General features: G+C 35.7%; 1 protein-coding gene across 5 annotated transcripts in view; it reads left to right on the top strand.

The window, feature by feature from the left end:
* EFR3A (EFR3 homolog A) overlaps window positions 1-24,076 on the top strand; it is an 86,244-nt gene that overhangs the window by 10,621 nt on the left and 51,547 nt on the right. For 3 of the 5 annotated variants that reach the window (XM_055704568.1, XM_055704569.1, XM_055704566.1), the window contains exons 3-6: window positions 1,368-1,457; window positions 13,686-13,762; window positions 15,576-15,703; window positions 16,155-16,305. In XM_055704568.1, the coding sequence (XP_055560543.1) occupies window positions 1,445-1,457; window positions 13,686-13,762; window positions 15,576-15,703; window positions 16,155-16,305 (369 nt within the window). In that variant the 5' untranslated portion in view covers window positions 1,368-1,444. The remainder of the gene's footprint in view (window positions 1-1,367; window positions 1,458-13,685; window positions 13,763-15,575; window positions 15,704-16,154; window positions 16,306-24,076) is intronic. The other 2 variants (XM_055704567.1, XM_055704570.1) reach the window with 1 other exon arrangement.

The raw sequence follows: 24,076 nt of genomic DNA, 5'->3' as shown, positions 1-24,076 counted from the left end.
AATATTTCATGGGCTAAGCATCCTAATGTTTTTTAAGTGAAAATTAAGCCATAGTTCCAATTAATAACTTTCTCCAGTGTTTTTTATCTAATGCACTCTTTTTCCTCATCTGGAGTGTTTCTCACGTACCCTTGATGCTTTAAAACCCTAAATGGAACCTTCCACTTCATGAAGCATTTTTCATATATGCTTTAATTTCTTTTGTAGGCAGGTGAAACCCTATTATTTTTCTGACAGTATTGTTGACTACTTAGGACAGTGTTAAATTAAATACATTATAATCCTATAGAATTTTCAAATTTTGGCTGTTATAGAAGAGTTACATGGGGGAGTATCTCAAATCATTGTCTGCTGCTTGATCCTAGTACCTTAGGAGGATGAGAAACACAAGCAGCCCTGTATCAAGTCCATCTTTTGAATACTATCCTAACTACTGCAGGAACTTGAAAAACAGCTGCCAAGGGTATGTCATAGTTGGGCTTCCTTTGGCTGTTTGCCATTTGTTAGACCTTGGCCAGTAAAGAAAAATAACTATTTCAGTGTATCTGTAACTCCTGTAACACTGTGGTTACAAAATATGTAATGGATTCTTTACGAATTAATATACAATAAATGCTTTCAATATGTAAACACAGATCTATTTTTTTTCCACCTGATTTTTAGGTGATTCTTTTTTCTACAATGAAAAGAAAAAGTAGTAACTTCTCTAAATGTATCCTTTGATTAAGCTAAGAAAAAAACAAACCACTGGAACTTTTAGCTAGAAAACTGTAGGTCTTTGTAGATATTTATTTCACTCGTGATACTCTAAGCAACTTCGTGTGCCAGTGGGGTGGCTGCTTCCACATTCTTTAATGAATCCGCATGGGTTTCTTTAAGACTTCTTAATTTTGAACAAGTGTTCGTTCTTTTGTGTTCTGTTAGCTGCTAATTCATTCTATGTACACATCATTCTAACCCCATTTGGGAAAGTTAATGTTTAGGAGCAGTTTTGTAGAAAGTGAAAATCACCAGTCTAAACATGTTGCAAATAATTCCTAGTAACATCATTAACATTGTTCTTTCTTTCATTCCTTCCATTTGTTTTGGAACACTCTTCTGTGTGGCCAAGAAATGAACAACTTTGTTTCAACCATTCCTTGTCAAAACCTGAAGAGTTTATTTTTTCAGCTGTTGTCATATTTATGTGTGCGCAATCTGGATATATAACATAGAAAATCAGATGGTTTAGAAATTAATTTAATTCTGTCCCCATCAAAGCTTTTGTGTGCTTTTAAACTGTACGTGGACAGTTCACTGAATGTTCAAATGTAGTTTAATAATTTTTTCAGGTTTTATTAAAATATGGCTATCATTGTTATTTACAGAAATCACTTTGCAACTGGTTTTCCTATCAGTCGATTAACCTTCATGTGCAGCATTGTTTGCTATTGATTTCTCAATCATGGGACGAAAGGGTAAGGCTCATGCTGATTATGCATGCAAGTGTCCTATTTTTTTGTGCATGACAAGAAAGATATATTGATTTGTTGGGGGGGATTAAGTTTTCCCCTATGTGGAAATGCATGTCTCTATGGAAATACCAGGGTAAGCTGCTTTTAAAAATATTTTGGCCTTCCTTTTACATGGTATATGGACTTTCTTTCCTGTCATTTAGGGATCCTCAGTGGCTTTCTAGAGAATTGGGTACCTTGTGAATTGCTGAAGTTGGAAGTTAGCTGTGTACATAACTCTTGGCTTTCAAAGAGTGCTGTTTCATTTCTAGAAAGTTACATTATTCAGGATTGATTTGTGCAGGAATTAAGACATGAATGAGTAGAAAGTTGGGGTTGGTAGATGAATGAGACTCTTCCTTATCTACTAACTTGTAGATTTCAGCTAATGATCGCATCCAAAGATGAGCAGTTCCAGATTTTGCTGTTTTGAAGATGTTTAGCTGTACAGCCAAAGTTCTGCTTGATTCTGTATTCTGGAGTTTGTATCTATGAAGTATACTAGCAAATTTGTAGCTGATGTGTTCAAGGGAATGACCTATGACTTTTACTGGTTACCCAGCTGGCTCAAATAGTACAAGCCTTTTGGTACCCATGTAGAGGTGAGCATGAAGTTTTCTAACATAAGCGACATCATAATTGTTTACATTTCAGAAGTTAAAACAGTTACAGAATTGTTGTCTTGACAGATATATTTAAGAATCTTGAGACTAGCAAGTCATTTGTAATCTAGAAAACGTAACACTTTGCCTAAGGTCAAGATATAAAAAGCAAATTAATTAGATCTGTTGATGGTGTACTTGCTGTTTTCTTGAACAGAAGTTTAAATCAGTAAATGTATTTGTGTAGAGTGAATATTGCAGTGGTCTGACTTGCATGCTTTTAATTGAGAGCAGAGGTTTCATTGGCAGTAAGGAACTGTCTAGCCTTTGATAATTTGCATGTGGAAATAACTTAGCTCATGAAGTGAATGCTACTGAAGTACTGGTATTTTGTGTTTAAGAACTTTAGCTTCTTTCAAAATATTGAACTGTTTTCCTAAACTGGAAACATGGTAGTAAGAATCTTTTGTAAAGATGTGCAAAATCCCCAACAATTATGTGCGAAAAGGTAAATATTTGATTTCAAAATAAACTTTTTTAGTTCTTTTTAAATTCAGTGGCTTTTTAAAAAATAAATTTGTAAAGTGTAAAGTCTGAATAGAATACTAGATCCTAAGATTTTAAAAAAAAGATAGTGCCTGTATAACTCAGCCTTTCTTTTCACGTCCAACGAGATCTGTTAAACTTCTCAGTCCTTCATTTTTCAAGAGCACAATTGTAATTCAATGTTGTACTTGAACAGGGTACGGTATTTTGCTGATTAAAGTCTGTACTTTGTCTTGAAATGGATACCCTGTGTCTTTAATTGTGGTTGAGAATGCTTACTCATGCTTTAGTAAGAGCATGAATAAGGAAATTTCAAGTTAGCTATATCATCATACTAAATCAGTACTCCTCCCTGATACTTTCGTAAAGCTGTTAATAGGTAAGGAAATATGTGAAGATAAATCTTCACAGATATTTTGTTGGTGTATTTCTGTAGTTCTAACATACAGAATAATTTATACAATTAAAACAGATTATCAAATTTTCATTAAAATAGGACATAACTGGTTAATGATTAGAAAAGGACTTAAAGATGCTGATACCCTACTTTTGAACTTCATAGGTAATAAAATATGAATAGTTACTAAATTATAATTTGTCTGATGTGTTTGAGCTAGCGAGTTCTCGCCCTGTAATAAATGCAGGGCAAGCTGTATCCAAGATTTTTTCTGTGTGTGGATTTTTTTGAATGAGTTTGTGATCTGTTATTGACGCTAGTTTAGATGTGAGCTTAAAGTTCTTCAGAACTGCCAGAACATTATTTTTACAAATTGAATCTGATGTTGGAGTTGCAGCATGGTGAGAAGTGCTGGTTGTGGGGAAGGGTACTTGGCTTGCGCTAGAAATCAATGAGCTGGTATGCAATATTCCATTTTGTAAATACTTTCTGGGAAATTCAAACAGGTAGGTATAGACACAAACAGGGTACTTGATTGGTGAGACTTGTACAAGAATTTTGAGTTCTTAAGCTTATCTATCTTCTGTGACTCTTTTTTCAAAGTAACATTACAACATTTTTGTTCAGCATTTTATTTTTCAGTAATGTCAATACAATTTAAACACTGTTGCTGGACAGTAATGGATGTTTTGTTCTGTTTTGAGCCCTGTGTATGTGCCTCAGAAGAATTGCTGCACTTGGTTTTCTCAAAGCAGATACCACACTATGGTTCCAGATTCACAGAAGAGTTTTCATTCATTCCCTTTCTTATATTGCTTTCTATGCACAACATGTAACTGTGGGGGAAATCAAAATTATGTAAGGTAGTATTGAACTACTTGTACACAGAAAGTTTTCTGTTTAATTAGGAAATGTTTTTCAAAAATCGTGTATATGTACTGAGGTCTATAGCTGAGTGTGCTCAAATGAGGGTAAAGCTTGTTTTTGAAGCTCTGGGCATGCTTATGTTGGCATTTGGGGTTTTTTTTAACAGAAAAAAGGAATAATGTAGAGCAACATACTCTTATGTGCCCTATATATAGTTCAGTGGTTTACTCTGAACTAGCTAAAATCTAGTTCCCTGGGCTAAACCTTCCCACTGCATTAGCTTTGACGCTGCCAGAAAGGCAGCCTGTGAACCTTTGCTTCCTCATCTTCAGGGCTTTTAATCATCACACAAATGCTGTTTTCGCTCCCAGAAAGCTTCTCATGCATTGTTTTTCTTCATGCAATTCAAGTGACAATGTGGTACCTGTTCCCTGATCTGTTTCAGCACTGTGCATTTGGGCACGGCACCATTGGGCAGGAGTGGGGAATTTAATCTTCCAGCCTAGATACTGCTGTCATAGGATACCTGTGATAAAGAGGTGACGTAACTGTTCCAAGCATCCTTTTCCACTGAGGAAGAAGACGGGCAGCAGCATAAGCATTACCAGTGCAGCTGTGTTCCTCCCTCATGGATTGGAAGAAAACAAGCTGCATCATCTTAAAGTTGAAAAAGTAGCAGTAGTCAGGAAACTTCATCATCCTTCTCTACATTGAGATTTTTCATTGCACAAAGTTTCCGGTGTTTATCACCCTGAGAAGACTTGCAGCCCTGAGCACTTGGTGACCATTTACTCATTAGTTTGAAGTGAGCTTGTCTTCTGTAGGGTGGAAGGTGGTCAAAGTTTACCAGTGTCATCCTTCAAGCTCTCTGCAAATAGTGTAAATGTGTAGTATTGACAAAATCTTCGTGACCTTCCAAAAGCAGGGAGTGTTTGACACTGTTCCGTCTGTTGCTTTGTGTAGGGAAGCCACAGGTTCAAAACCAGAAGAGGCTGCTATGTAATACAGATTTCAGTTGATCAGCAGGGTAGATCTTTAGATATTTTGGAAACTTTCCCATGTATCGGGAGTCATTCCAGTTTCTTTCCTGACTCTGACCTTGGAATCAAAACATCTGCTGAAAGGCAGAACTTTTCATGGTGTTTGGGTGACCATTTGTGTTCGAAGAGATGCTAAGTAATCCATGTGTGCTACTTGCATAAGCTTGAGACTTTAAATGTACCATTAATTGTAACGTTGCCACATTTACAATGGGAGCTTGTGTAATCTGCAGTATCACTGGGAGATGGTTGGCTTTGCTTTGGCCCCTCCTTAACAGACTACCAATGTACCATGTCGTAATGTTCTGCCTAGAGTTTTGTCCATACCCATGCTCTTGTCCCAGCTTCCTGTTGATGCCTTCCTCTTCCTCTCCCCTCTCATCCTCAAAATACACATGTATACAAGGGGTGTTGCTTTAAAAGCAATGGCTTAATCCACATGAAATCCTGTAGGGAAACAGAAGCGAGCAGCAAGTGTTAAAATAACTTTCTTCCTTTCTGAGAAAGAGGGCTGTGTCCAGTAATCTATGAGGAAATGCACTGGAACAGGGAGTGTGGACAATGTAGTTTAGAACTTTTAAAACTAGAACTGGGCATGGGAAGAGTGGCATGGAGAAAGTCCCTGTTGGCTGTCTGCCTTGCTAGCTGGAGCTGGGACTGGGAAGAAAAGGTATGACCAGCTTGAGCATCTGGCAGGGATTCTGTAGCCTATGCTTAAGTAGCAGTCACCAAAGCTTACCAAGGTATTTAGTCAAGTATGTGTATTTTTACTTGTAGTTGGCCTACCAGATCAGAGGTATGGTTTGAAAGCTCCAGAGGGAAACAGTGACCCTTTTGGAATAGTTTTGCCCCTGGCACCCCTCAAGAGCTGCTTGTTACTGACCTCTGGCCTCCCTGGAGATCGGCCGTGTGGTATTTGTTCTATTACCTTTCACCCATGCCTTCCATAGTGTATTTCCTTCAAGCACAGTGTCCATCTCAATCCTGAAGTGCTGCGGCATCTTGTGTAGGACAATCTTCCATGATACGTGTTGTTCCCTACCTTCAACAAAGTGGGAACGAGGTGGTAGGGGAAGTGCAAATGTTGCAGCCCCCTTCCTCAGTAAAGCAAGTTTGTCGGCCTTTGCCTACAAAGGTTACAGCATGCTTACCTGTCACCTGCAGCTGTGAGGTGTTCAAGGATGCAGTATTCTGAAAATTGTTTATCTAGGTTAGAGAATAGTTTGGGGTCAAGGTGAAGCCAGGCTTTGAACAAAATAGACTGTCTGGTACTGGGAGCTTACTTCTATGCCAGGGTCATCAGTGTACTGGGGAGATTCTGTTCACCTGTACCTACTGATCTTGGGAGGAGCCAGGCATTTGGACAAGGTGGGACAGATGAAAGTATTCCTGTTAAGCAGTGGGAGTAGGGAGCTGCTGTGATAATGTCAATCCTTCCTTACTTTTTCATTCTGAATTAAATAGTAGGTAAACAATATCCTTCTGGCTCAGTGTGTTACTGGGTGAGGCCTTAAGTATAGTGGTTATTCTGTCAGTGTTTGTTATAAACCTGCTCCATGCTCTACTGCTTGTCTGGATGGAAGAATAATGCCAGTTCATGTACTTCAGAGATTACGCAAAACACTATGAGCCTCCTTTTCCCTCCCCTTCTTCTTTAGTCCAGTAGTTTGCTCATGTCCCCATCTTGAAACACCTTGCTATGAAATCAGTATTTATTTAGAAACAGGAGTATTATGACACAAAACCTCTCTCTTTTTTTTTTATTTTTTCTCTCCTCTGGGTTTATCACCTAGAATTCATTTACTGACTGTGAATCCAGTATTGAAAGCAGGAATGGAAGTTGGAGTTTACCCCATTTTTTTTTTACCATGAACAGGTTATCAGTGCCAGCTGTGATGGAGAGGGGTCAGGGAGATTTACGGAGATGTGTCTTTCCAAGTGTCTTCTGAAATTGGAGTGACAAAATTTCCTTTTTGTATTGCTTTAGTGATGAGAAGTAAATGACCTTGTTATAGCCGGCTTAATAGGAAGATAAGTAAGGACAAGAACTAAGAAGCAAAATTCATAAGCCGTAGAACTTCTTTCACTGGAACCAGATTAATTTTAGATATTCTTAATGCTGTATTAAAAATAGTGCTGTTTACTGTCTCAGAGTAGGAAAGGAGGAGGTGGTGTTGAAGAGAACAGAAGTGAGCAAGTAAAACAAAGTTGCTATGTGAGAACAACAAAGGTGCAAGGAAGAAGAGACAGTATGGAAACACTGCAGGCGGTGGAGCTTGTGAAAAAGAATGCAACCAGAGAACTTGATGTAATGAAGAACTTCCTTTTAATGGATTAGAGGCCTTCAAAAGGCACCATCCCAAAGATAATACCTTCCCTGGGGATAATTGCTACTGGTTCTGAAAAGAATACTTCATTGAAGAAGCTTAGTGGTAAGCTTTGGTTCCCCTCCCCCCGCCCCTACTTCATGTAGCTTGACATGCATTGTCATTCCTCCTTTTTACAAAAAGTTTATATTCAGATTATTTTTGCATGCTTTCCACTGTAACATGCTCTGCATCTCCATGTTTCATGATTCAAATATAGAAGAACATACCTTAAAGTCCTATGACACGAGAATTATTACAGCTTCACTGTAAGAATTAAGTTATAGGGATAAAGTTGTTTGTTTTTTTCATTTGTTTCAAATTGAGCACCAAAATAATTTTGAAAATAAATGTAAAATTGTCAGACTTAGGTAGTGGATGGAATTTTCCATGTTAGCTGTTACTTAGCTTTTGCTGTCTTAGGGCTCAGAAGTTCATGTCAAGATGAATATTGTGTTGTCAAGACAGAAATTTCATCTGCATGTTGGACATTTTCTTTGCTGCGTTTTGGTGGAGGCTAAAACCCAGCTGTTCAGAAGTCATGTAGCAGTAGGGTGAGAGGTGGAGGAGAGGCTTATCTGGAGGATGGGACTTCATCCTAAGTGATGAGAGCCCTCTGTTCTCTCTGGGAGTGCATTACAGGGACATTGCAGTGGCTGATGAGTGTGTCCTTACAGCAGTTGTTCTTTTTATAGCAGGTTGAAGAATATTTTTAATTAACTCCCTTATATGGCCAGAATAATTTACCTGTTCTAAAACATTTGATGTGTTTTTCATAGTGGAAGAGGAATGCCCTTGAAAATAGTTTTAGTTCTGAATTAATGCATCAGCTGATATTAACAGTTCAAAACTAACTGGGTATTATTTTATGCACTTTGGGTATTTGAAATAAATTTCTCTTTGTTTACATTCCTCATCTCAGATATAGAAAAATAAGTAAAATGAAAGTTTAACATGTAAAAGTGAAGTACTCAATTTTTACAGTTATATTCAAGTACATTGAGCAACCAAATGCAATTTTAATATTGTTTCTTGATATTAGCAAAAAATGTGTTTATCTGTAGATTCAAACTTTTGTATTAATTAATTTTTTTGATAGAACAAGATTGTTTTAAAAATCCTGGAAGACAGACAATAAAGATATGGACTATCAGATCCAAGCTTGGGATGTAACAAAAATATTTAGTGAGTGAACGTGGAATCTTGGTTCAGGTCGTTAATGTTCTGCAAACAGTTGACAACAATATTAGACAGCATTACAAATTTTTGGAAGACATTCTAGCATTAGATAAGTAATGCAATCCACTTGTTTCCTGTTTTGCTAGTTTCTGATGAAGAGGAAAATAATCTGGAAGTTTTAAACTTGGTGGGCAGAACTTGGTGATTTATGCTTAAAGTCAGCTTGAAGGTGGTTTTTTTTCTGTAGTTTTGTATGACTAAGAAGTAGCAGTTAATAATCAGGCAAACTCATTTGACATAAAACTTTCTTGTAATGTGTATTTTTCTAATTTGCACCATAGGGTTTCTTTAGTAAACTATGTGGTGACAGTTTCTGAGCAGCTCGGTGTTTTCTCTGAATTTATTTGCAGTGAATGCTAGTTTATTAGCCCTGGTCTCTTAAGTTTAGAATTGGTGTGGTATTTGTTATTTAGTGGAAATTATTAGTTGTGAATTTTATTAAAAACAGTGCCTTTTAATTTCCAGGGCTTATAAAAATATAGATATGAAACCCCTGTATTTGTGTTACCCAACTGGATGTAATGCAGGAAGCAGAACAATAAAGTGATGAGAAGTAATGAGAAGCTAGAAAGTAACTTGAGAATTGCTTAACTGAAAATAATTTCTACCTGATATGTCACAATCCTTGTGAGTTAGGATGTTGAAGATTTAAATTCTGTGATCCTTGCTTCTTAAATCCTGAAGTATTAGTAGAGATAATGTTAATTTCATTAATCTAATAATTTTCAAAGTGCTTCTCTAATCTTAGGAGGGCGAATCCCTTCTGTTTAAAAAGCCTTTTTGGTCAGCAGCTTGCACTAAGCAATTTTTTTTCTGGCTGTTCTTCAGTAAGATCAAGTGAGAATGTTTTGCTAAAATATTTATAACTCTATGGTGATATGTGGCAGCTGACTGAGCACAGTTTTTTCTGAAACCATACTGATTTTTTTTCTTCTGGTCACAGAAATAATGAACTGTGGTTCAGAGGAAGTTGAAGTAATGAAATTGACTCCGAGCAGTTTCATTCCTTGAGCTGTGACCCCATGTTGACAATGTATCTTTTTATGCTTTTTTCTTGTGCCTGGCCTTGTTAACAGAATTTGATACTGAAGTTTTTCACGTGTTTGGTAGCTTTATGTAGATGTCACAGAGCTAATCAGATAAGCGTACAGTATTGCAGAGCCCTCATGCGAAGGAACTGCTTCTGTGCTAGTGTGAGAGAGCAAATTTCTGAAAAAGGATAGAGTACCTGGGGAGTGAAATCATATCCAGGATGAGGCAGTATGTTCAAGTTCCAACTGTTGAGCAAGAAAAAGCCTATGATTATAATTCTGCTTTTGAACCAAGACCATGTATGTGTTTGGGTAGGTGAAATTACCATTTTCTGATAATGTGAACTGTTTCTTCTTACTGCTATTGTGTAGAATAAATGTGTGTAAAAAGAAGTACGTGTACAGCTGGTAAATATGCATGGTCTTGATGTATAAAATGCAGATTACAGGATGATTTTAGCAAAAGAGAATATACATGTTTAAACTTATAAAGTTCCGCTATTGGAGAAATAAATAATAAGGATTTTAAACCTTTTACCTTGATTGACATGTTAACAGTATGTACTTCTCTGTAGATACTGCTTTAACCTTTATATTTTCTTGTATAAAATGACATGAAGATGTCTTCATGGGGAAACCATTAAACTGGAAATTTTGCCTGACACTGAAAGGGAATTGTCGTTGGGTTTTTGGTCGATAAATCTGCACAAAATGGAACAAGTTATTTTTTACCTGGCTTAGTGACTGCATTCTTTAGACCTGCAAAACAGGTTGTTTCTCTGAATTGAATGTATTTATTTGGATCAGCTTTTATCTGGGTTAGGTTTGTATCCAAGAATGTATCTGTTTTCAATTGCTCAGCTTTTAACCATCTTTTACAACATTCATCTTTTCTGGTCTATATAGTGATATGTTCCTTGATTTTGGTTTGGTTTTTTAAGTCTGATCTATTTCTAATGTTTGTTGTTAAGACTTGATTTTTGTGTGGTGTTTTCAATATTTATATTTTTAATAAAAATGCTATTCCTATGTTTTTATTTATCTTTCCTGGTTATATCAAAACACTGAGCAATGATCTGTAGTTTTTTCCACAACCTGTCTTGTGGCTGTTAATTGTTTGGGTTTTGCTTTTGGTTTTCTTTTTTTCTGTGTTCTTTGGAGAGCCTGTCAGTTTGGGGTTTTTTTCTGACAGTGTTCTACTTAAATTTCTCTACTTAAAATATCTTTGATGGCTGAAAGCTTTAACAGATTAACTCTTGCTGTCTGATACTTGAATATTCTGTTTAATTTAGGAAATTATTTTAATTACATTAACATACACATTAATTTTATTTTTGTATTTTGATGATAAGAGAATTCTTTGAAAAGTTTGGTATGTTTGGGGTTTTTTCTTTTTTTTTTTTTCTTTTCCATATAAACTGTGCTGTAATGAAGTACATAGCAATGCAAAGATACTACTGAAAATCCAGGATGGGGAGAAGAGAAAATTTTTGAATCTTACGCAATGTACTTATTGTTAGGCTTTTTTTTTTAATGTCAAAATTCACTGTGTGCCTTATGTTTGAAGAGCAGTATTTGAATGATACTGAGTTTCCATTAACTGAAACCATCTGGTGAGGCTGCCTGGATGAATTGGTGCTGTTACCTGATATTCTTTTATCCTTCTCAAAGGAGCAACTGTATCCAGGGTTTAGGTTGAATTTATGTAATTAACAAGGTTCTAAAACAGTGTTTGAAGATCTAAATGGTTCTTTGCAAGGATTTTTTTCTTCTATCACTTAAAGAAACAGAAACTAACTCTAAAAGTATTTTACTTGCCTCTGTCTTGCCTATAATATTTTACATATTTTTTACTCTTAGTATGTGATAGCTGTAGCAAAATAATTTACTGCAGTTATTGTAAGAATACTTTGTGTACTTAGTAGTAATCAAATATACTGTTTACTTTGGACCAGTGTTAGAGGTTCAGAAGGTTGAAAATCAAGTAGGAAGACACAAGTACAAAGAGTGTTGAGCCAGGTACAGAGCTGCGTACATAACTGAAGAAACATTTCACAATATTAGGTCTTGTTTTCTTGGGTTTTGATGGTTTGTCTTGAGTGTCTCAATCCTGAGTGATATACTAGACACTAATGAAGTACTCCTTTCTTACTATGATTTTATTTACTTTTAAAAAGTTACACAATGTTGCTCTCTAAAGAATATTTTTGTACAAGTGTCTAAATTACTTCAGTTTTAAATCAAGTAGGTTTTTAACCTCTTGATACCTATGTTTTCCCAAGACATACAAAATAGCTTTGATTTTAGCTACTTTGTACCTGCACCTTTTATGTAAACATAGATTTTTACATTGGTTAGACCTCTGTGAGTAGGGGATGTCAACAGGAGTCATATGAAGAACTTGACAGTAGTAACAAATTACTGTTTCACACAAAAATTCTTAGTATTTACAGTTGTTTATTCCTTGAATGTTTCTGTTTTCATAGTTACATATTGAAGTTGTATGTCTGTGTTCCTCTTATTGGTGATATGTCTCTAATGAACTGAGCTAAAAGACCACTGAGAACTTAAAGTGTGATTTTAAAATCATACTCTATTCAATAATTGTTTTTGATTAAATAAATTGCAAGAATTAAGTTGTCAGACTATGAGCAGAATTAATTTTTTTGTCCAAAAGACAAGTAGTGTCAGAAAACAGGTGGAATGGAGGGAGAATGTGCTCGTGTAGCGTCTTGTAATAAAAACAAGTACAGCAGGGGAAGTCTTTGTCTTGAATCTCCCAGATGTTCTGATAAATATGATTAAAACCAACTCAGGTTATATCTTAAGTAAAGAAATACAAATCCTGATATATTTGTCTAATACTTCTTCACAGCCTGAGAAATTTGCAGATAAATTGCAATCATCAAAGTCACTGGCAAGATACCCTTTATTCTTTTCCCTGTTTTGATTAACAATAAAAGCTGCTGCAGCTTTTACTATTTTTAGCAGAGTGTTTTAGGATTTTTTGGAGTACATAAATGAATACTTTTAATACAGTGTTTGTAAGATATTTAGTTACTCTGAATGCTCTACGTATTGAGATTTGAAAGACCAGAAAGCCACTGATCTGCATGCATACTGAATATTATTATTCAGTTTACTATTTTCTACATAGTGGCTCTTGTACATCAGAGCTGCTTTAATGTTGATCTGAGACCTAACCTGTGAGTTACTCTAATAATATGTCCACTGAAACATGTAAAAACTCATTTGTCAAAACATTTAAATTCCTTGGGAATAAATCTGTACTTAAAAACAGTTGGACTGATATCTAGAAACTTTTTTATTTTCTTTGTGTGCTGAGTTTTAGTTTCGGGTGCTATTTTTTGGTATAAACTGGAATTCCTCTAAAGTTTTAGCAGTCCTGAGTGCTAGGAAAATCAAACCATACTTTGTAGGTTTCTATCTTTTTAGACCAGGCAGTATGACTCTTTAAATGAACAAAAATGCAAGTTACATGTATGGTTCTGATTATCTTTGTATGAGTATGGTATTAGTAGTAGAGTGGAAATGAGGAAAATTCTTTTCTCTATTTCAAGTGACAGTCTCTTGTCCAATGCCTAGTAGAATAGTGGGAGAAGGAAGGGAGAGCTTGTTTAGTATAATGTGGTTTATGTTGCTTTACATGGGTGCCTGTAAAACAGAAGATTTTGCAGTTGACTTTTTCGGTAGAAGAGTGAACATAATGCATGTATAGATACGTCTTGAAATGATTGTTCAGAATGAAGATAAAACAGCACGTGAAGTACCCTGGGTTTTATTAATACTAAAGTTTTAAATGTCTTGATTTTTCTACATGTTTTTGAGTGTGGCTGGATGAGAGGTGCATTTCTAGTGCCCAAGATGCTTGCATATTTTGTCATGTGTTACGTTATAACAGTAGTTCTGCTTACTTGACTTGTCAGTCATTTTCAGTTACCTTCATTTTGCTTTATGCTGCTAGTAACAAGCAGCTGAATTCACTATCTTTTTCCTCCTTGCTTGTCAACTGTTTGCTTCAAATGAAAATACTGGAGTTCCTAAAACTTAATTCTAAATGCTGTTGGGTAAATCTCTCTGCAGGAGTGTGCTGTTGCTGTGCTGCTTTGCGACCTCGCTACAAGCGTCTGGTAGATAACATATTTCCTGAAGATCCAAAAGTGAGTGATGATTTTAAAATTTTAAGGGATTGGCATTTGAAAAATTCTAATAGTAACTAATGCTTTAGCAATTTTTTTTCTTTTCTATTTTAAGATTTTATGGAAAATTCTGCTTTAGCACTTGATAGCTTTAAAAGCAGGTAGCAGAATAATTTAGCTGGAAGTGGATCTCTACAGATCATCTGGTCTAATTCCCTTTTCAAAGCAGGGCTGTGCATATTGAAAAGAAAAATTAGTAAGTTTCATTCAGAGGAACAGAGATTTAATTAAACAGGGTATTCTGCAGCAGAGGTAATACAACTTCATAATTGCTTAGAGCCATAGGCACTTGTTTTATTATAGTTGCAGATGTCAACAATTTCTGGTTTTCTACAAGATTTTTATTTTCTAGCTCTTGATGCATTGACTGTAAGTTTCTATAGTTCTGGTGGACTGTTGTGGTGCAACAGATTTTTTTGTTGTTGTTGATTTTTAATTTCTCCAGTTATTCATACAGAGTTTTTTCTATTCACTGGAACAGTCTTGGAGCTATATTAAAGCTTTGCTCTTAAGCTCTGTGAAAATCACTTTGTTACCATTTAGTAACGCCTATATAATGGTGACGGTTCAGACTGATCAAGAGTTTATGTTTCTGCTGCAGTATTTTTTTTAAATGTGTTACCAGAATTTGTTGTCTTGTGTTACAGTAAAAGTAAGCAGAACAGTCAGCATTTGTATAATGTTTGGCTTCTATCTTACAAAGGACATGGGCTTTTCTTTAAACTGTGTTGTTACTGAGTGCTATTTACCATTTATAAGTTTTAGTTACTGGCTTTTAAAGGAAGTGGTTTCTGTGTATACAGTATGTTGAAAGCATGGAAGAATACGGTTTTATAGATCTATTTGTTTTAATCTACTTATTTGGTACAGGTGTAGAAACACTCAGAATTGCTACAGTTGTAGGCTTACAGCTTTAATCTCACTCAGTAACTCTGAGCTGGCACTCCTTCGTCTCTGCTTTTGTTTATGTTCTGTGGCTCAGTGCAGGACATGAGCCAGTCCATGATGTTTCATTAAGTTACAGACCTTTTCTAAACTATAAGACTTGCTTGATGAAATCCACTAACTGAGTGTGTTAAAAGCTTCAAAATAATTTATTTGAAACAGATAATTTCTGCTGAACTTCTAGGGAAAAAAAAAAAAAAAAAGACTTATCCTTCTTACCAGATTGTTTAATTATAACCTCACCTGAGGAGATCCATATCAGATTTTTCATGTTGGAACTAATATGTAAATCTTTTATCTTGTTGTAACAATTAGGTTTCAGGTACCCTGTATGTCAGCCTTGTCCAAGATGTGATACTGAAGAAATAAAATATTTAAACTACAGTCTAAAGTATTTAAATTACAGTCTTGTTTGTATATAGTGTCAAAATTGAGCATCAAATACACATTTCTGGGGGGAGTGGGAAAAGAAAAAAATTACATTGTACCAGTAGGGAAAAAGCGTGTCTTAGTAAGGTGTGTCACCTGTTCTAAATACTTTCTTTTGGAATACCCGGCCCTCTGCCCAAAACATTGGGGAAGACAGTTCAGACAATTGCTTCATTTCTTTAAAAGATATTTTACTGAATTTTATGTTGCTGGTTTCAGAACTTAGCTAGTAATTTTGCACAAAATTTGTGGATTTTGGGGTTTGGGTTTTCTTTCAGTATCTTATACCTATCTGTATGGCTCAGATCTTTAAATGTTGAGTAGACAAAAGGAAAAAGACTTCAAAATCTTTATACATGCTGTGAATTTTTTATTTTATATTTTGCATGGCTGTTTTTAGGATGGTCTTGTTAAGGCTGATATGGAGAAGCTGACTTTCTATGCAGTTTCTGCACCAGAAAAGCTGGATCGCATTGGTGCTTACCTAGCAGAGAGACTGAGCAGAGATGTGGTCAGACATCGCTATGGGTAAGGAAATAAGCCACAGAATTATATATGGATGCCAACATGTAGCAGTATTTCGTCATGGTTGTTCTAATCAAGTTTAGAAGGCAAGACAGACCCAGTCCCTTTGTGGTGAGTTAGCCTTGTCTGGCTGCCAGGTGCCCACCCAGCCACTCTTTTGCCCTTCCTCTTCAACCAGGTGGGGGAGAAAATCAGATGAAAAGCTCATGGGTCAAGAGATAAGGGCAGGGAGATCACTCAGCAACCACAATCATGGGCAAAAATGACTCAATTTGGGGAAGATTAATTTATTGCCAATTAATTGTAAGAAATACCAATAACTTTAATTTTTAGACAGTGGGAAATATATGCCTTCCATTCTTTCTTTTCTAATTTTTATAGTGATAAGTACCTAAACTGATTAAGATAATCATAAAATGTAGCATGTCTTTATGTGATTCTGATTAATTTTCAGGTATGTTTTAATTGCCATGGAGGCATTGGACCAACTCCTAATGGCTTGCCATTCTCAAAGCATAAAACCATTCGTGGAAAGTTTTCTTCATATGGTGGCCAAGCTTCTGGAATCGGGCGAACCAAAGCTTCAAGTTCTTGGAACTAATTCTGTGAGTAAACTCGGATACTAAATCAAATCATAATAAATCTTTATTTGCTGTGGAAAAGTAGTTTCAGAAGTTACAAAGGATCTGCCAGTTAACATGAGTTGAGAAGATTCTGTATGTGACAGGGTATACACCATTTGGGTCTAAACACAGAGCAGATAGTGGCTGGAGGCAGAAAAACTGTTTCCTTTCAGTCTCAAGTTTTTTTGATGTCTGGGCTTGTCCCCTGCAGAAAGAACTTCTGGAAGGAACAGCAAAGCCGTTCTGTGAGTTCATATTTTGAATCTTTAAACAGACCTCTTGGAGCCATTGTATAGTTAAGACAGTGTTTGTTTGCTGTCCAGCAACGAGAGCGATGGTGTGAGAGGAAGGATTCAACATCCTTCTCCGCAGCATTGACACTACACAGAAAGATTCCTGTTAGCTGAAAAGTAGCCAGAAGTCAAAAGCTTTCAGTATTAACAACCTCACCATTTTACTAGCTTAAATATTTCAGGATTGGGATCCATGCTTGGAGGACATAACTAGAAGTGTCAAAATGAAGATTTGGAGATGCAGTTTTCCAAATAGAGTGATGGGTGCAATCTGTGTTATGGTTCTGCCATATTTCCCTTCAGCCATTGTGTTTCCCAGCTTGTGCATGCAATAGGAATCTCTTAAATTCCAGGATTGTGATGTGGACTGTTTTCACTTGAGAGTGGTTGGTTTTACATGAGTAAAGAAGTAATGCTTGCTTTTTGTGTATACTGCCATTGTTAGCTGCATGTGGATTCTGTAAAACTGTTCGGCTTTCCTTTGGGCCTGATTCCTGGCTGATGGAATTAAATGGAGTTGCAGTTCAGGGAGAGAGGAGGGTATAGTAGAGTGCTGCTGTTCCTGAGTAGAATTTCTTGTTACAGTAGAATGCAGAGTTCTTGTTCTGATGTTGGGGAGTAGTGTTCCCTTGTGCCCCAAACTAACAGGACAGCTTTACAGAGAGTAATGAGATATGTATATATATGTGTAAAAAAAATTTAAATATATTCTATGAATTATGATGTTTATTTACCTTAATATATTTGAGCCAGACTATCCTGCTTCTTTTGATTTGTTTGTATAATAAAGTCTGGGGGAGACCTCTTAGGGAAATAGCTTTGGAACTTATTTCCTGGGCTGCAAAATAGCAAGATGTGTATTTTTTCCCAGTTGTTTAAAATCCTTGGTGGCAAATGGTTACTGCCACCCTCCACTTTGATGTACAGGACACACGTCACTTCCAAATGAATGTTATTGAACAGAACTCCACCTTACAGTAATCTGTTTGATGTCCCTGTCAGTTCCTAATGAAGTCTTCCATAAGCAAAGCAGATTAATGGACTTCCTAAATTAGGAGATAATTTGTGTTTGTCTGTTGTAAAACTCAGTAGCCAAAAATAATTATATTTTCCTAAATAAGATGTCAGATTCTGTGAAGGGAGTGAATATGTATGGCTCTTCCAACAGTATTCCAAAAGCTAATTTTAACCTAATTATGCTAATTTCCCTAGGTGCCTTCTGTAGTCAATGAAGAGAAAAGATAGAGTCTTTTTGTGTTGACTCCAAAGGAACAAAGTGTATTGGCACTGACAGCTTGTCTGTTACCAAGATCACTTGACCTACTGTGTTCTTAAATAAATTTTGTTAGACACGGAGAAAGTCCGCCATCACATTTAGCCTTTAATAGCTTTTCCTCTCCTCCTGAAGGAAAAAAATAAACAAACAAGCAAAAACCCCAGAGGAGTAGAGATGGTAAAGTGACTGTATAATGTTCCATGTGCTTTAGTTCTTCTGATAGTACCCCTTTGGAGTGGAAACTGGTATTGTCTGGGAAAGAAGAATAAATTGCATGTGAAGTAAATGTCTCTAAACTGGTTGGGAAAGTTTCCGTAATACTTTTAGGTTAAACTCAATTTCAGGCCAAAAGAAATTTGTAGTCCGCTTAGACTTAGAAAGATATGGAATATGATTGTGTCCATAAGTAGATCTTGATTATTTTCTATCCCAAAAGCTGACTTTCAAAGCTTAACTGGGATACAAAGGCAGTGATGTCTTTTGAGTGAGATTCAACTGTCTGTTTTATGTTGTAGGCTTTTTTTTGCAGCCTCACAAACAGATTTTGCTTCAGCTGTGGGGACTCTTGTGATTGCTCAGAAGTCAGGGTTTCAAATGAAACAAATCTTTACTGAATGACTTAGTTTAAAGTCTTGGAAACATCTGGAAGCTCCCACTGTTTTTCAGGTTTCTTTCCCTGACTTCCCAATATCTGCTTTTAAATGCAGAAGTAATTCTACTTGGTGCTCTGTATCTTACAAAAAAATGAAAGTTTCATTCAGCCATTTCATTTTGAAATTAAATTTCATTTTTTAATTTATTTCTAAAAACCAAACCTGAAGATTACCATTTTAGATAATTGTTTGCTTTTAATTTATATACTTTTATGCCTGATCATCAGGATACATATAATTAATTCCTATGACTTTTTTTTATATGTTGCATTTGTAATTTAAGTTCACTTATTTGCTACAGCAGCAATGATTTTTTTTTTTATAACATAATTTTAAATCTACTTATATAGGCAGATACTTGAAAACTGGTGAATTCAGTAGTGGATATGTTCAATAGTTTTTTACTTTTCTTTTTAATGTAGGCCACGTTTCAAATTGGCAGTGTCTATGAAGTTCAAAATAGTTTTTTCTATCATGGAAGATATTTTTATTAACAACGTGCTAGGATAGCATATGGTGGTGAGAAAACTGGAAAAATGTGGGGGGAGAAAGTAAGATTTCCTTGGCTTAAGTATTACAGAAACTGAAGGCTGACTGCAATAAACTTTTACTTAAAAACTTATGGCAATACTGAATTTCTCTCTAACCATTTTGCAGAATTTCAGTAACTTGGAAGACCATGTAAAACATCTTATCTCTCATCTACAAATAATTAAATGTATTACTTAGATACATAGTGGTTATTACTAGGATAGAATGAATTAATTAATTAAGCTTGTTCTTCCTGTCTAGGGGTGAAAGGCTTTAAAATCTTTGAAATTCTGTTCAGAAATTTTTTGGACAAGAGATGATGATTTTTTTAAAAAATATCAAACTTTCTGTCATTTTTATTTGGAGATGCTCCAGAAAATTTCTTTAATAAGCAGCTGATCAAAACCAATGGGGTGCATAATTTAGTAAAACTTTCATTTTAAATTATGTTGACAAAACCCAGTTGAATAAAAAACATTTTGAGCTAATCTGGGATGCTGACAGGGAGAATTATTCTTGTATTTTTGGCAGTGAAATACTGTGGGTTTTTTCATCTGCAAAACAGCAGATAAATGTGGAATCCAGTATCACCACATTTTCAATTATTTCCACAAATGCTTTCTTTAGTTGATGGGGTGCTTCATTTTAGAAGGGCAATGTTGTCTTAGGACCAGTGAAATAATGATGCCATCAGTGACAGTGCTGGGCTTCCTGTGCATGATTAAGTAACTGTTATTGCTGGTTGTCATCGGCAGCACAAGAAGACAAGCAGTACCCCCAAGTGGAAAGTTGACCGGTCATTGCCTGATATTACAACAAGATTTTTATATTTGTTAGTGTTGGCTTATAAAAGCAGTTGGTTTTGGCAGAATTGAAGTGCATGTAAATGTAAAAATAGTATAAAATGTCAAGGCTGTGAAAGTAAGGAATGTCAGAATTAACATTCCCAGCAGAGTACTACTTTTGCTTGTCTGCAGCATGCTAATCTGGAAGCATGTGATGGAAACTTATCTTTGTTACAAGATGCTTCTTTCATTCCATGTACCAATACAGAATTATGTGCTAGTAGTGATTTAATATACAACGCAACTATTTTATCTCCAGGTTCCCCACTTGATCTTTTTTTTATATAGCACTTAAAGCTACAGAAAGACAGAATTATACAGAGCACTCTTTCTTATCCTGTTGGTTATAAAACTATCTTCTAAATTCTATGCCTGCATCTACTAGAATTTGAGTGATACTGAGTACATCACATTAGCCAGTCCTTTTAGGGTCATTTACAGTTAAATATTGCTTCCTCCACCTCATGCTTACAGTTTCTGGTCTTGCAGTTTCATAGCCACACTAATATGGCCCTGTAGGCTAACATACCATTGCTGACTGTTACACAACTGCACACGTGGCAGTCAGGATAATTTTCATACAAGTTGCATGAAGTAGAATGTGAAACTATTCATCCCATTCAGGTAAAACTCGAAGAAAAGTGTCAGGTGACCTTAACTATTAATAACTAAACTAAATCACTAATTTCTGTTGCTGAGAACCTTATTTTATTATGTATTATGATAATTTTAATACTGTTTGTGCAGTTAATGTATCAATCCAATGTCAGAAACTTTTCTATTTAGAAAAGCTGACATTGCTCTTTTTTCTTTTTTTTTTTTTTTTTTTTTTGCAAAGTCCATATATACATTCACACACTTCTCATTAATTCATAGAATTGTTTAGATTGGAAAAGACCTTTAAGATCGAGTCTAACCATTAACCTAGCACTGCCAAGTCCACCACTAAACCGTGTCCCTAAGTGCCACATCTACATGTCTCATAAATGCCTCCAGGGATGGTGACTCAAGCACTTCCCTGGGCAGCCTATTCCAAGCTTGACAAATCTTTTGGTGAAGAAATTTTTCCTAATATCCAATCTAAGCCTCCCCCGGAACAACTTTCCTATTCTCCTGTCCCTTGTTACCTGGGAAAGAGACTGCCGCCCTAGCTGCCTACAGCCTCCATGCAGGTAGCTGTAGACAGAGATAAGGTCTTCCCTGAGCCTCCTTTTCTCCAGGCTAATCAGCCCCAATTCCCTCAGCTGTTCCTCATAAGACTTGTTCTCTAGACCCTTCACCATCTTTATGGTACTGTGTAGTTTATAAGTCTTATGCTTATAGGATATCATGTCTTCCTATGTGGTAGTTTCCTAATAATGAAATACAGTAGCTTTGTCTATAAAAGATGGTAACTCTTAGTCATCAGCACCTCCTTTCCCTGGTCTGAAAACTGAGAAAATGCAGGCTGTAAAAGACAGACTGTGGAGCTCAAATATAAAAGCCCATGCTGCTCAGATCCAGCCTGCTGTTTTTACAGGAAGCTACTTTAAATAATGTAACTCAAACTTAGATGTGATGCATGTTGATTGCTTGTTCTTGAATTGCTGCAAAAACCTGACCTTCTTTAAAGCCATTCAGAGTCCATTAAAAGTTACGATTTTTCTCCTACTGTACTTGCTACATAAGAGTGATAAGACAGCATTTCTTATATATATGTACAAGAAATTATGTCCTTAAGAATTTAATTTGAGAACTTGCATGATCTACTTACAGGACTCACACAATCTCTCTCTCTCCCTTGTAATATGATCCAACTTTCTTGACTCAGTCTGGAACAAACATCTTCTGAATAGATAATATGTACCTTCTTTATTTTGTGTTAGATTTATATGTTTTTATACTGATTGAATTTTATTGGTTTCAAAATTATTGGAAATGAAATATTACCAATGTAAGTACCTTTTTGTACCTTTTGTACCTTCTGTATTTTACAAATATAGAGGATGCTTGTACTGACAAAAGTTCCATAAATTACCAGTGTGAGATTCAAACATTTACTATAACTGAATGACATGTTTATATCTGTAAAAAGTTTGTAAGTATACCTTAGGCAAGTACTTGGACTTTCATAAGTTTTGTCCTTTTTTACGTTGAATAATTTTTATATTTGAAGTATACTTGAAAATATCTGAGGTGCTTAGGAGTAAAATATTCTTTATTTAACAACAATAATGGCTTAATACCACCACTGCTAAGCAAGGAGAAAGCGTAGGCTAACATGTACTGTAAAAACTTAAAATTTCTGTAATGAAGTGGAACTGTATACTTGCAGTACATGTCAGAAGTGTTAGCACACAGCTTCCCTGTGGCCTAAATGTTCAGTCATCTGAATGCTAATCCTGGAATATGTTTCAGAAACGCTTTATGTGCAGTGGGTGAAATTGTTTTGTTAGGCACATGAGGAAATAAAAAAAAAAATTGCCTTTTCTGGACATTTAACTGTGTGCACCATTTTGAGAGGTAGAACTTCTGAGCTGATTACTTGCTTCCCTGCTATGAAGCTACGTTGTGGTGCAGGAGAAATGTCCAGCATGAGAGAGTCCCTGACACTTTTCTTGGCCTAAATTAATTATTTATTCTTACAAAGCAATGTCTTGGTACAATAAATCTTTCTTCTGACAAAACAGTTATTAGAGTTCTATTAAGTTTTCATGTTGGAAGATCTTGTCAATCAAATAATTTTATATTATAGATAATACTAAGATGCTAATACTAAATGGTAAATGGGTTAATATTCTCATGGCTGCTCCCATAGTGTTCTGTGTTCTTTAATCATTTTGCTTCTATTTTTTTACATGCTTATATGGAAGTTTGCTAGGTGAAACAATTGTAGCCTTGAATACTTGAATGTCTGGAAACTACTAAGATCATATTGATTTTGGGGTGGGGTTTTTTTTGTTGTGTGTGTGTGGGTTTTTTGTGGTTTTTTTTTTTTTTTTTAAAAAAAAACAAACTCTGCACTTTATCCTGTATTGTAGGGACTAATTAGGTTCCTGTCCTCAAAAAGCTTCAGAAAACCTATTTCTGTTTTGTAATTAACGACTCCATGAAACAAACCAGCGAGATATAAGACATTTAAAGCATTTTCCAGGATCTCATGGGAGGGGAATGAACGTTCTTGTAACTCACTGTATGGAAAAGAAGTATGGTTGCTGTTTGTGGATTGTCTTTCAAACTGTGGTAATAGACTAAACAGAATTTTTTTACAGTATGTCACTTTCTTATCACCAGACTATACAGAATATTCTCTGCTGAAGGACACTTAAAATGGACTAGTACTATACAATTTTGCTCCGTTTTCAGTATTGGCTGAGAATATGATTTTACAAACTGTATCGTTCTCAGCTGCGCCTGTAGCTTTCCATGTGTGAACTGCTGGCGCAGTTGAAAGGGATGTGTTCTAGATAGAACAGAAAAAGGACTAGAAAAAACACTAAAAAGTAGTGTGTTTTTTTCCTGAAATAAAGTTTTTACTTTCAGTTTGAAAACTACCTCAAAACCTCCACAAATCAATATGGTGTAGGTTATGCTGAAGTGCTTTGGGCTTGTCTAAATGTCTATGGGTATTGTGCTGATAAAAGCAGGTTCTGCATCGCAAAGTATACAAGAAGTGCCTCAGCCTGTGCTTAGCAATTGGTATGAAGAATACTGGGGTGTGAAAAAGCAGAGGGATATTAATGGGGCACTTCTCTGCTTCAGGGCAAAACCAGCACTATACCCAACCTTTCCTGACACCTTTCATTTCCCTTTTTTCTTCCCTCTATAGCCTGTTCTTAAAACTGTCAGTGTTGTAGAGTCCAAAAGGTCTTTAGGCAGTCATCTTGCTTTAGAAGAGGGTTTTTAAAATGTCTAACTTAGGGGACCTTTGCTTCTGTGTAAGGCCATTATTGCTTTTCCTATTACTACTGAACAAAGAAAACTATTTATTTCTTTTCTCCTTTTATAGCTGTCTTCTGTATATTGTAAGATAAATATTTTTTAGGCAGCTCTAGACCAGATAATTTAATGTCTTTTAGTTTTTATTAACAGGTGTTTATATAAAGCTTTGTTCATCCCTTGAATAACTGAAGGACTGTACCAGTTAATCACCATCTTCAGCTGTGATGCTTCAAC

Source organism: Falco cherrug, chromosome 3, assembly GCF_023634085.1.
Source record: "Falco cherrug isolate bFalChe1 chromosome 3, bFalChe1.pri, whole genome shotgun sequence".
NCBI classification, from domain to species: domain Eukaryota; kingdom Metazoa; phylum Chordata; class Aves; order Falconiformes; family Falconidae; genus Falco; species Falco cherrug.
The sequence above is the reverse complement of the archived record's forward strand: the minus strand, read 5'-3'. Positions and strand labels throughout refer to the sequence as shown.